This window comes from Empidonax traillii, unplaced genomic scaffold (genome assembly GCF_003031625.1).
Source record: "Empidonax traillii isolate 1590-97213 ecotype Southwest subspecies unplaced genomic scaffold, ASM303162v1 scaffold82:size1209730, whole genome shotgun sequence".
In the NCBI taxonomy this organism is placed as follows: Eukaryota; Metazoa; Chordata; class Aves; order Passeriformes; family Tyrannidae; genus Empidonax; species Empidonax traillii.
This window is the reverse complement of record NW_020955275.1, coordinates 145,156-158,535: the sequence shown is the minus strand read 5'-3', so window position 1 is coordinate 158,535 and position 13,380 is coordinate 145,156. Positions and strand designations below refer to the sequence as shown.

The following is a 13,380-nucleotide window of genomic DNA, read 5'->3' as shown; positions in this document are numbered from 1 at the left end:
TTTTTTTGAACATATCCATGTTCAAAGAAATAAATAGACACTAGCTGCAGCTCTGACAAATCAAAGTACTTTCTTTTATAAATTTACTATCTAATTCCAGTAGATATCAACAAAAAAAATTGGTCTTACTAAAACCTTACAAAGAAAGATTAAAAGTGTAAAGTCACCTGACTAACCAGCTTTCATGGCACAAAACATCAGCAGTACAGTAAAACCTACTAAAAATCAGCCACAGTCTTGAGAACTTGATTTGCTGGAGAAAATTAGTCAAAATTTCTTGTACTTTTCTGTAGTTTATTGTGATCTCTGCTTTGGAACTTGTCCCAGATGTTTTATGAGCTCCAGAAACAAGAGAAATTTTGCACATAAAAAAATGCTATTTACAGGTAGTGTGCTGGACCTTGGAAATCCAACCTTCTCATCCGACTATCTCCCTTGTCATATTTGCTTGTTCTACTGTGCACAGCCTTAAAAGTGAAATCAAGTGAACAGTGAAATCTGTAGTGGATTTTTGTGAATAACCCTCTTAGATTTTGTAAAACTTCTCTGGAATTTCTTTCCAATGTTGAGATGGATCCTTTCTTTTGTTTCACAGTGACACAGAACGTACAGATCCAATGTTGCTGACCTGTAGATTTACTGAACCTTAGGCAAGGCAAGTATTTTCTAGGCTATTTATTTAGAAAAATAGAATAGTGATGTTTAGCTATCTTCATCTCAGACCCCTGAAGATTTTAAAATGGAAGCTCATTTAGGAATCAAGTGTCAGGGATGTGAAAAACCCACTACAGGAGTTGTTATATGTTATTCCATGGGGTCAGTGAAGCCAACACTTACCTTATTTGCTGACTGACTTTGTGTTCCCGGCAGTAGCCAGATACAGGCAGAATACCTGTCATGTCTGACTAACCTCCTCAAGGAAATCACCAGCACCTAGTATCAACCAGTTATCTCTGCAATTTTGAAAAAACCCAGCAAAAAGCTTGAGCCAAGTCTATTTTTATTGACTCAGGACTGCCTTGCCTGCTCTGGAGCCATGTCTGTGCCCGCTCATGTCAACCAAGAATAGCTGCCAGTCTGCAGGCAGTGCCATGACAAATTCAGATCTGACCACCACACAGTACCTTGCAGGGGCATCTTCATGGTGTGTATCCTTGTCACCTCATCCTTGAGTTTCCCTTCACAGTAATACGCTCCGATAGTTTCCCTGGCTTGTTCCCTCTTCCACACCACTGTTTTGGCTGCTGCTCTCTTTGAATCTTCATTAACTTCCAGTGGTTCCCGGTGCTGGTTTGTCACATCCTCCTGGTCTCGGTCGATTGTGATAGACTCACGGGAACGCCATTTGGAATTGATACATATCAGTGATGTCTCGGAGTTGCCCACCAGAGGGAAGGAATTGATCAATATGAGGTCCAGTGCCGCTTCCACTTTACCTAAAGAGAAAAAAGCATCAAATTTAAAAAAAAAAAAAAAATTGCTGCAGAATTAGAGTATGTGGACAATCAAATCACTGGGTAAACTGTTTCACCCTCTTCTCAGGGTTTCTCCGTCTGATGTCCTGCACAGCTTTTGAGCAAAACAGGAAGAACATAGATTAACTATTCTGCTATACCAATGTTAGCATTTACTTTTTATGAACCGAACAAATGGAGTTTGTTCTTCTCAGAAAAGGCAGCAAGTCTCGCAAACATGTAGAATCTTTTTCAAGAGCTGCTGCAGAAGCCCAAAGAAAACCATGGGTTGCAGAAGCAGATAGACCTGTGTTTAGTTAGAAATGCACACAAACACCTCAATGCTTTGCTGGTGACAGGGTCAGTAGATCAAAAGGTTGTCATTTTAACAGTGTTTCTGTCTTTTACACTAATTTAATGCATATGAATTGATGTAAAGTCGTTACAGGAGCTAATAATATTTTGAATGCTTGCAGTATTTTTTTCAGCTGTTTTATGAACTTCAGCTAATGATTTCATGGTCAATCACATGGTAACCATTTCAAGCCCCAACAGACAGTGACAAGAACCATGGCACAAAGCAGCTTTCTCAGAAACAAGGAGCAAGTCAGAAACACCAGTTAAGTGAGGTTAGCTTTAAATCACTCTAACTTGCTCCCTTTGATTGATAGAACTGCCAGAATACATGGAGATCTTTGAAAATAGATACAAGCCTGGCTGAGTGCTACAGTTTTAGTTGTTTAAATGCAAATAGCTAAAGGGAAATACAGTTCTCCTATAGTGAACAATTCGCAAATAATAGGCGTTTCCCTTTATTTTTGAAATTCAGGGTAAGGAGAAGGGAAACAGTAACATTTTTTCCAGCTGAAACAGGAAGAATAATTGATTTCTTTTATTCATCACATCTATTTTCCTGCTTTGGATACAAGTGTATTTTGTATTTACACAGAGAGACCTAACATTTAATGCCACTCAGCTTCCAAACATTTCTCTGATGGGAAGGAAGGGGTATAGTCTTAGATAAGGAAGGTCAAAAGGTCTTAGTGCTGACTGCAGTCTTTGCGTGTGTCTCTGCAGTGCTCCGGGCCAAGGGAGGAGGTCCTACTCTGCTTTCAATGCAAGCAACCACTCTGGGGACTGAAGTATCTTGACAGCACATTGACACTCACCACACCCAGCCAGTCTTCCACAGCCACCACCCTTTCATGTGCCAGCCCAGATAGCTTGCAGTTACCTAATGGAGAAATGAAACCTCCTGGAAAGGATGCAATGGCCATTAAAGTAAATACTGCATAAAGGTTTGGGTCAGCAAGGTCAGTTCGCCCTGCTGCGCATTGCAGACCTAAATCCTTTGAACAAAGTTAAAGAGACATGTGATAGAAATTAGACGAGACTCATTCATTTTGTAGGGCATTTATCTCAAGGCTCTGAGTTTTACACGATGAACATTTGTGCCCTTACTATGGGTGTGATGCATCAGCTGAAGGAAGATATAGTTCATCAATCACCAGCACTGAGAGGAGCTTCACTTGATATCAGCAAGGATCACATGCCCGGTAGAGATATTCTTAAAGTCGTAAATTGCGAGATCCTGATTTCTGCAAACTGTCATGAAACTCAGAACCAAATTTGCATCCAAATTCCATGACTTGATGTAACTATCTGTGTGGAGGTCAGGCAGAGTGTTAGAGATCAGAACTGGAATATTTTGATGTTACTGCCCAGCATCCACAGGGCACAGAGTGCCTTTCCAATTTGTCTTTCCAATACAGAGGTATGGATGCAAGGGACTGGGGTCCTTTAGAGGATGTCTGCTCATCCAGGGCTCCAGTTCCATTTTCTCTAGCATTTCTCTGTTCCTCTGGCTTCCAACAAAGATTGAAAGATAAAAATAACACCTTTTTCTTCCCCTGCATCTCAATCTTTTAATACACTGAGAAAAAGCAGCAGGAGAAGTCTGAATTTTGAGGACTAGCTTTCTTGTTGCCTTTCATCCATATGCAAGACAAAGCAAAGCAATATCCAATCAGATTCAGGCACACTTCTTTCCTGGTAGTAATACAAATCATGTAATAAAGGTGTAGAATAACCAAAACTTAGACTGACTGCTTATCTATACTTATGAATATTCTGGATGAATCAAAATCTAGCCACTTGGTGAATGGCTACTGTTCTGATCCCCTGTCTAAATATGGGTAGGTTTTTGTCATGTTAAACATTCTAGGGCAACCCAGCCACCTGAGTGAGGTAGAAGGAACATAAACAGAGTTTCATGTCTTCCCGGAGAAGCACTAGGAGGTTTTTCTGCCTCCAAAGGGAATTTATATCTAGTCATAACTATGGAATCATACACCATGCATGGTTTTGCAGCTAAAGCTTCACAGCTGGAATACATTAAAATAAAAACTAAAATATATCCAAAAGAAAATTTTGCACTAAGAAAAGCTATGCTTTAGGTGTAATTTGGAAAAAAACAAAAACAAAAACAAAACAACAAAAAAAAAAAAAAAAAAAAAACCAAACAAAAAACCAATAGCGCCTTAGCGGACTAAGGCCTTGGAGTTGACAGGAAGGCTTTATGGTAATGTAACTTAAACTAAGCCAACAGTCCCTGCTAAAAAGGAATTTACCTCGTCTGGTAAAAGTTAGGCAGATTATATCCTTGATGTTAATGAAGACTTTGAGTATATAAGGACCAAATAAGGACAACAGAATTTAGCTCTCTGAGAAAAGCATGAAAAATACAGACAGGAAACAGCGTGCCTCTGTGCTGCCTTGAAAAATTTTTTTGACTCCTGCCCTGGTCCTTGAAGAACTGACCTTATCAGGAAGTCAATTTGCTGTGTGTGCAAATAGATTTTGAGAAGAGAAAGCACTTGCAAAAGGCTAAAGCTGTAAATGGGAGATACCATGCAAGGAAGACTCGTTGCTCTGTATTTATGACACTCACTCATAGTGGGGCAGTGTTTTGAGCTTTTCTAGCATGGAAAAAATGGCATCCTCTAAAACATTCTTAACTACAAGATTGCCCTCTCTCTCTTGCTGTATGATACTCCTCTGTGTCTTTCATAACTTCTTTAGTAGAGATTTCTGCACTCGCAGCTCAGAAAGCCAGTCCTATCCTGGACTGCATCAAAAGAAGCATAGCCAGCCAAGGGTAATGATTCTGCCCCTCTGGTTTTGTGAGACTCCACCTGGAGTGCATCCAGCTCTGGGGTCACCAGCATAAAAAGGACATGGAGCTGTAGAAGCGAGTCCAGAGCAGGGCCACTTCTCTCATAAGGAAAGGCTGAGACGGTTGGTATTGTTCACCCTGGAAAGAGAAGACTCCAGGGAGATCTTGTAGCAGCCTTCCAGATCCTAAAGGGGACTACAAGTAAATGTAGAGTGCCTCTTGTCAAGGGCATGTCCAGACACAGTTCCACTCAAAGAGCAAGAAAGTTTCTGATAAATATTAAAATATTGCTTCTGTATATCAGAATTGGTGCTAGACACTAGAGTCTGCGAGAAAATGGGGCAATTTTGAGCTGACATGGTTTAATGCCAGAGATGAGTACCCACAGCAGCTCTTACAAGAAAAGTGTTATGAGTTGTTCTTTCATCTCAGAGTCCCTGCCCATATACTTCCAGATTTACACTGTTAACCCTTGTCTTGTCCCCATGAAAACAGGGCAATATTCTGGGTGTTTTCTACCTAATGTGATGGCTTTGCATAGTTGCCTGTTATTTGGAAAAGTGTTCAGCAATGAAATGCTTAACACTTCTCTACCACAGCAAGCAGCCAGAGTGGCTGGCCCCATCACAGGATAACCATACTCCATTGCCCTTCAAAACACATATAGGATCGACATGCGTCATATTTGCAAGGTGTCTTGAGAATGCAAAGCTCTGAGTAAAAGTTTTAGGTGTTAGTATTAAGTAGTAGTGGAAACAGTGAAATTGTTTAGACATTACACATCAATTATGTATTTATTTTCCTTATATTTGCAGAGCTTTATTATTAATTTCTTGAAGTGACACTAAGATGGCAGTTTTTCACTTGGTATTAGGAGCATATCAGAGGAAAAAGACCTGCTATAAGAGGTAAGCAGAGAGATTAATACTTTTAACATACTAATTGCTTAAGAGGAGAGGACAGAAAATTCTAGTAAATTCCACCCTATTTTTCATCAAGTGAAAGAAAATAAAAGATGATATAATAGGTAATGTTTTGGTAGGATGAGGGTTTCTTTGACATTCTTGCTTGCAACACAAATTGTTTCTGCTATTAAGCATCTGGGAATATCCATGTAAAATTTATAGATACTGTACCAGCAGGAAAAAAAATGGAATCTATGTTTAGTTTTGGTGTTTTGCTGAAGGGGAAACAGTCAGTTGCAAATGACACTCACTGCAAGATTTAGAACTCATTTGGAGACCAGTGAAAACACGTCACAAACTGTCATGACATCAACCCCTTTTCCTTCAAGTTTCTTAAACAACATCAAGCTTGATGTTGTTTTCTCTACTTGAAAGAATAAGGTTCTGATCTAGAAAAAACCTAACTTGCTAAATAGCCTGTATCTCATTATTTTCAATAAATCTAATTTTTTGTCCATATGAAGAATCTTATTGTTTGTATCTTACATGATGCTACTGAGCAGCTGTGGGATGGCTCACAGGTCAAATACAAGGACCTCGTGACTTTAGAAATAGGGCACTATTTGTGGAGGGAAGGTATTGTGAAACTAGTAAGAGATGAAAAATTAGTGACAGAACATCATTTTTCCACTTAGTACCAGTGAGAAGACCAGAGCACAAGTGTGAAAAATAAAATAGTTTGTCAAAGCTACTACGGCTGCCTGTCTGGGTATCTGCTTATCTACCTTTCCATACACGTGGAACAGCTGAAGGAAATGTAACTGCCTTTTTGTTCTCTGTACATGTCAGTTGTTTCATAACCAATCGAAGCAATCTTTTAAGATGAAAAAGCTAGAAAAGAAACACTGCTGCAGCTTGGCTTTCCCAGGGAGGGTGCCTAGATATGTGTGCTTAATAACCAAATAAGCAAAATGCAGAAAGATGCTTTCTCATGATTTGTGCTTAGGCTTGGTTGACCACAAGCAAGTAAAGTAGAAAACAACATACCAGCAGAAATGGCTTGCTGAACAACCAGCCTGCAATACGGTAGGTAATGCTGGAAAAGAATGAGGAATGTGCAAAATGAGGAATGTGCAAAAGCTTGAGTAGGACAGGTCTGTAGTTCAGGTGCATCTGGTTGGATTTGCAGCAAGCCAAACACGGGTACTGCCATCAAGAAAGTATTTGCACACCAAAATACATATGGCTATAGCAAGGCTGGTCCTTGTAACTTGCGTTATGAAGCTACTCTTTATACTGCAGATGTGTGCTATTTGTTGTATGTGGGCATGTGCCAAGCTGGAGTAAGCAAAATAACAAGGGCAAACAATTAGTCTTCATAGGATATATCAGTGCATACAACATGCACAAGGTTAGCTGTGTGGAAGTGTCCGTGGGTGTGGACTTCTGGAAGGACATACACAGGACATGCACTCTTGCCTGTACAGTAGTGTACTCTCCCTTTGCCACTTAGTGATTTTTCTGAGTGAAGCAGTGGCAGATGTTTCTGGTGCTGAGCACACTTTGTGACTAAGGACTAACCAGTGGCAGGTCTTCAGTGCACAGCCAGGAAATAACACAGGGAAAAATCATCAGCACAATCAAAAGTGCGGTTGGAACTGCACAGTCAAGGGAGACTTGTTGCACTCCGAAGGAGAAACCAACTGAGCCACTTCAGGCTGACAGTGCGAAAAGTAAATAAATACCAGGCAAACAAAATACCAGCCTTGAAGCAAGAAGTTTACATTTCTGAATACAGACATGCCATTTCTGATTCTGGTTTTTGAAAATCCTTTCAGAACTCAGTAAATGCCTAATATCTTTATACCCTATAGTGTTTAGCATTTCCTAGTGATGAATTACAAAATTAATTTTAATTTTTTTTTTATTACTTCTCTATGATATGAGCCTTGTTTAACAGTTGGAGAACAGTTATCAAAATTGTACTCTAAAAAACAATCAGCATTTTAAACTCTTTGTAGGAAAGTCTCTAATTCAGATGTGGTGGATCTTTGCTCTATGCCTCCACTGAAACTACAGTGGAACAGCATCTTAAATATGATCTACTAGCACAGGGCAGAGACTGTCTTTGGAGGACAGTTCTTCATTGCAGTTTCTGTAAGATGTTCAAGATTTTTTAGATAGGTCTTGCACCTGACAATGGAAATACATCTGTCTCACACAAGTAGTAGGTGCATCCATTTTCGGATCATTTCTCCTGTGCCTACCCAACACCCTCCATAACACAATGACTTCTTGGTCTTCCCTGGAAAGATGGACAGGGGTTTTTTGTGTTTAAGAGATGGGTCTAGGCCAAGCAGGTTCAAGTCTGTGTGACTGATATAGATCAGGTTCCAGCCAAGGTATTTCTCATTGTGAGCACATAAAGGCCCAGTAGTATCTCTCTTCTATGCCCGAAAGCAGCTGCTCAGTGGCAATCAGTCTCTCTGACATTTATGTTCCCTCTTGTACACTAAAGCCTTCCAAATAAAAATCTTGTGGGTATCAGACAACCTCTGCAAAACACTGTAACTTCATTTTTCCTCTGAAATGAATATTCAGCAAAAAAGTTAATCCATCCAACCATCTTAATTATGACTATACACCAAACCAATATATGTGTATATATAGAAAGAGAGATGAAAATTTTATCTAAAACAATAGCACATGTTAACACTTATGAAAGTAGTGTGATTTCATTTCACCCCTTCGGATTTGATTCCTCTGGGTCTGATGTAATGCCTTTCACTCCTGACTACTCCCAGCTGTTGAAATGACCTTTGGGAACAGCAGCTTTCTGAGAGCTACTCTACCTCTCACTAGGTCTGAACCAGGCACAGTATGGCAGGCAGAGGCTATTGCTGGGTCTCACATATCACATACACCTCAGGAACAAAGAATTAAATTAGGTTTAAATTTCTCTTGTAATTCACATTAGTAGTTTGATAATTTAGATGCCAGAAGGGTTGTGCATCGGTGTAATGTCTAGCCTTGTTATGAATACTGGATATTAAAACCTCCTAGTCATACTTATGAAATACCTGAGATTAAAAGGTCAAAAGCAGTTTGCCTCCATTGCTTTGGCTGTGGGAAGCTCAAAACCCCAGTCCTGCAGCTGTAGGACAGACTGTTTGAAGTTCAGGTGCCACTTTGATCTGACAACCACCTATTCGAAGATGCTCACAAGGCCTAATGCCTTTACTATGGGAAGAATGACATTCATGTTCACTGTCAGAGGAATGCATTAGATAGAGGTTAATGCAGGTTTTCTTTTGGTCAAGCTTCACAAGAGAAAAACAAGTTTTGAGCCAGAATTGTTGGAACTTTCAGTTCAACTGAAAATGTTTGACTTTTCATTTTGAAAAGCCTACAACATTATAAAGGTTCTTGCGTGTTTGGTAATGTCTATTAAAAGCTGTTCAATTTTCTAAATGTGAAAATGAGTTACATAATATTGGTAAAAAATTTAGGATTTTTTTCTCAACACCCACAGATCCCAAAGAAAATGCAACCGTCATCAGGGTGATGGAGATCTACCACTGAATGCCACTGCACTGGCTTACTCTACTGTTACAATTTCTTAAAAGGCTAATATAATCTTTTGAGTCTTTTGCCATATATGGTTCCAAAGCTAAATCAGAAAAAAAAAAAAATCTTACTAAGATTATTGGTAGAGCAAAGCTATAGCACAGAAGATTCTGTCTGCCTTGGAGAATGGAGACAGTTGGCAATATATTTGTTTCCTGCCAGAACTTAGCCGTGACCTTGGGGTTTCAACCCATACTTCAGGACAGATGTTAGTATCATTTTGCTACTCCAGAATGTTGACTGGAGTATAATCAACCAAAAGGAAAAACGTGGTGATACTAAGTCTAGTTTGAAGAATCCCAACAGGATTAAATTTAACCCCTTGTCAGTTTAATTGAAGACTGGCCATGCCGTATAAGTGCAAAAATGAGCATTTATTTTGAACACCACCTTCCACATTGGATCATTAGCTCTAGCTGCAAATGGAGTACTGCTATTAAAAATAAGAAGACATTAAATCAACGACCATTTCTCATACTGAGAGCCAAGACAGTGCTTTTCACCTTGTGAAAAGGGTGGAGTGGATTTTGTGCCTACCCAGCAACACACCCAAAGAAGCCCACAGCCATCAGGGACAAGGTTAAGCCAGTTCACTGTCTGTGCTGAGTGTAAAGCCTCCCCTGCTCAGGGAATGTCATTCCCGCTTTCCTGAACTCCGCCTGCAGTATCTAGAGGAAAACGGGCTTGCATTGTCTTCCACTGCTCGCCCCAGGAAACATGATATCATTCTCAAACAAAAGCGGGAAAGCTGACAGATCTATTGAGATGGGTGTGACTACAGCACACACCTCGCTGGTCAGCCCCTGTGGAAAATGCAGTGACTGGCAACTCTTCGGTGCTGAGCTGTCTCTGCTCTCCACGTTTTTGTATCTAATCCCTCCAGATGGCTTTTGTTTCTCCTGTACTTGTGACTTAAAGAACGATGTTTGCTTTCTGTGTCAATTAGGTATGTGTCACCACGCAGAGAAACAGGAGAGACGAGGAGAAAGAGCTGGAGTAACTGGACTTTGTTTTCTTCTCCATCCATAATGCTTACAGCACCAGATATCTCCTAAAAGTGTAAAGCTGGAAGTGATCTGAGGGCTAAACAGGTTGAATCAACGCGCAGCTAAACTATCAAGCAAGCGAAGCCACAAAAGAGGGATTGGTAAACAATATGCAGCCTATTACAGTAATTGCTAGATAAGAATATTTCCAAACATGATTTCAGCAGATTACAAATGCTTTTTTTTTTTTGTCTTCATTAATCCCTAGCCCTTTATAGATGACAAAAGTAACATCTCACACATAATTTTACTGTTAACAGCTGTTAACATGCTGCCAATCAAGATCAGGGAAGTGTAAAGAAAATTAAAAGTAAGTTGCATGACAATGAGGAATTCTCAAAAAAACCAGAATTTTGTTAGTACTCGTTTTCATTGCAGCACGGTTTGAAGTTTTAGAGTACATTACATTTTTCCTGTGAGACGGAATGGAACAACCTATGCATATCTCAGTTAAATGGTTAGGAGTGAGTTAAGAGTCTAAGGTTGTCATGAGTTGTGTTCTGCTTTTTGGCAGAAATATTGTTACAAAAGAAACTGTCAAGATAATCAAAGTAAGGATTGTAAAAGCAATACTCAAGTGCTGAGCAGCTACAAATCTGATGGCAAGAGTGCAGTCTTCCTCAGGACTCTGCATGTGATAGGTACAGCAAAGTATCTCTAACATTAATGCTACAAATACTGTAAACTAAATTTGCATTAGTATAATCTTCCTGTATACCTTTCTGCAGATATCTCTTATGACTGACTTCTGACTTGCTGAACTAATGACGTTTGCTAATAATATTGAATCACTATTTAATTGTGTTTGAAGTGTTTTCAATTGATCTTATATAATGTGCATTTTTTTTTCCTCTTTCATCCACTTATTTCATCTAAATTCCAGCTGTGGAATCTTGTCTAAAATCAGATACTGGAATACCTAGAAACCTCAACTGCACAGCTAGTTCATAAAGTCAGTCACAGAAAAAGTTGACAGTTAATCTGTACTTAAAGGAGCTTTCTTAGGGAAAGACACCGGTGGTTTCCAAGTTATGAGCTGCATGAAAAAGTTAATACCCTTAGACAGCAAAGAAACCTTGTTGCAACATGAGTATGTGTCAACAAACGACTTCAACAGTTAAAAGCATAGCAGTGTGTTCTACACGTAGCTAAATCATCCCTAATAGCTTGGCCACAGTCCTGCCCTCGCTCACAGTGAAGGCTGTGCACAGAGAGAAGTGGACTCACTGAAACAAACATGAGTGCTTAAATCAGTGAAGTACTGGAGTAAAGGATAGAGAGTCATGCGTTTCATCTGCATATTGTGTAAGAAATAAGAAAGCAGTGACAGATCCACTACAGCTGTTAAAAGCCAAGGCTTACCTGAAATCAACAGGCTGAATCCATAGAGAACTAGGTGTGCTAGAGGGTCCATGCTTTCCAAAATATATCCATCCAGTTCTTACAGTCACTCATGGAGTATCCTTTCCTCGGGGTAGACCTTTACCAGTTCCTCCTGTGCTGCATGGTACACTGTTTACAAGTCACAGGCAAGAAATCAGAGCACTGGCGCAGGCTGGAACAGTCTCATTGCCTGCCGTCTGAGTACAGGGAGTTTAAGTTCCTTTTTCCTGTTTCCTTTGTAGATTAGGATGGGAAAGGCAGGATCTTAAAGGCATTTTTGTATCAGCAGGACTGCAGGGCAGTGCAAATCCCATCCATCCAGCAATACATCAAAACAATTATCTGGAGCTGCTGGAGAAGCAGGGGATTGCTGTTGGTCACAGTCAGCAGAATAGGAACAATGATGAAATCCTCCAGTAGGCAGAAGAGTACAAGTGGAAGGTCGTCTACCTAGGTCCAGTAGGTGAAAAGTGTTATTATCCCCTTCTCAAAGTCTGCTAACTTCTCAGGATGCTATCATCTTTTCCCCTATTTATTTAATCCATGTGTAAGCTGCTGGCTGCAATGCATTTCTGCACACAATAAGAAATTATGAAGTAAACAGTAACAAAACAGCCAGCTGAATCCAGTATAGACCAAAGCCATCCAATTCAGCAAATTGTTAGTTCATGTGTTTTACTGGAAACAATTTTTCTTTATGTTTGACAATTGGAAACAGACTGAAAACTTGTTGCAATAATAAATCACACACAGAGCTATTATTACTACAGTGGGATTAAAATGCCCACATCACTTAGGGAGGTCTCAAAACTCAGAAGCTAAAACAAAACATAAGGAAAAAATACAAAGGAACACACACACATACAAAATAATTAAATAAATGGAAAGGCAGCACTCAGATGTGTAATCAGAATTGGAAATAAAGAGTAACCTTATTTAGCACTTGACTAACAATGATCCGTGACAATATAGCATTGGAAAGCCCTGTAGTTCTGCCAAGATGCTAACACACAGAATTACTTACACAGAAGTATAGAAACAGGGTGTTCATCATAACCTTGGAAAGGGGCTATGGCTTGATCCTACTCTGATTTAATATATTTTTAGCCTTTGATTGTAGCGTAGATTTCACAAAAGGAAGTCCTTTACACCCAAGTTCTATGCCATGTGGACAGAATGGTGTCACACATCTACCACAGGAGATGTCAAGGCAGTAACCCAGAGTTGTTCCTTATGTGTTCCTTATGTGTGCCACCCCCATTCTCAATGTAATCAAAAGCTAAACCAAGTAGAAACTTATACTGAAAATACCCTCTGTTTGCAAAAACACAGTGTGAGGTCCAAACTTTAATAAAATTCCTTTTTTATGCTTAAAGGAGGCAGAATATAAGATATTTCGCTGGTCTGATTTCAGACTAAAATACACATATACATTTTGTCCATCTTAGATTTTGGAGAACATAACTCCTCTTCTACTCTTAGACATGAAGCAGCAGTGATTACCCACATTCCAATTGCAACTTAGCTTTTATAAGCCTGCTGGTTGTGGTCCCTCCAATGTCAGAATACTTAGTGTATTACTAGGTACCAAGTATTATCATGTTTTCTACCTAGTGGATAACTCTATTTTGTTGTTTATTTATTGTAATATTTAATTTAAATATTTAACTTAGCCTATCCTTGGGGTTTTTTTTAATGTCTTTTGATTTGCTGAGGGATAGAGAGCAGGAGAGGGTAGGGGGAGAAGGTGTTAAACAACTTCAGCCAAAGCTATGGTTCTCTAGATTGCT

The 13,380-nt window shown here is 39.5% G+C and overlaps 1 protein-coding gene across 1 annotated transcript in view; it reads right to left on the bottom strand.

The window, feature by feature from the left end:
• The window catches only part of TEK (TEK receptor tyrosine kinase), a 37,345-nt gene extending 25,275 nt beyond the window's left edge, over window positions 1-12,070 (bottom strand). The window contains exons 1-2 of the mRNA XM_027881013.1: window positions 11,570-12,070; window positions 1,125-1,436 (exon numbers count right to left, since the gene is read on the bottom strand). Of these exons, the coding sequence (XP_027736814.1) occupies window positions 1,125-1,436; window positions 11,570-11,621 (364 nt within the window). The 5' untranslated portion in view covers window positions 11,622-12,070. The remainder of the gene's footprint in view (window positions 1-1,124; window positions 1,437-11,569) is intronic.
• Between the last annotated feature and the right edge of the window lie 1,310 nt (window positions 12,071-13,380).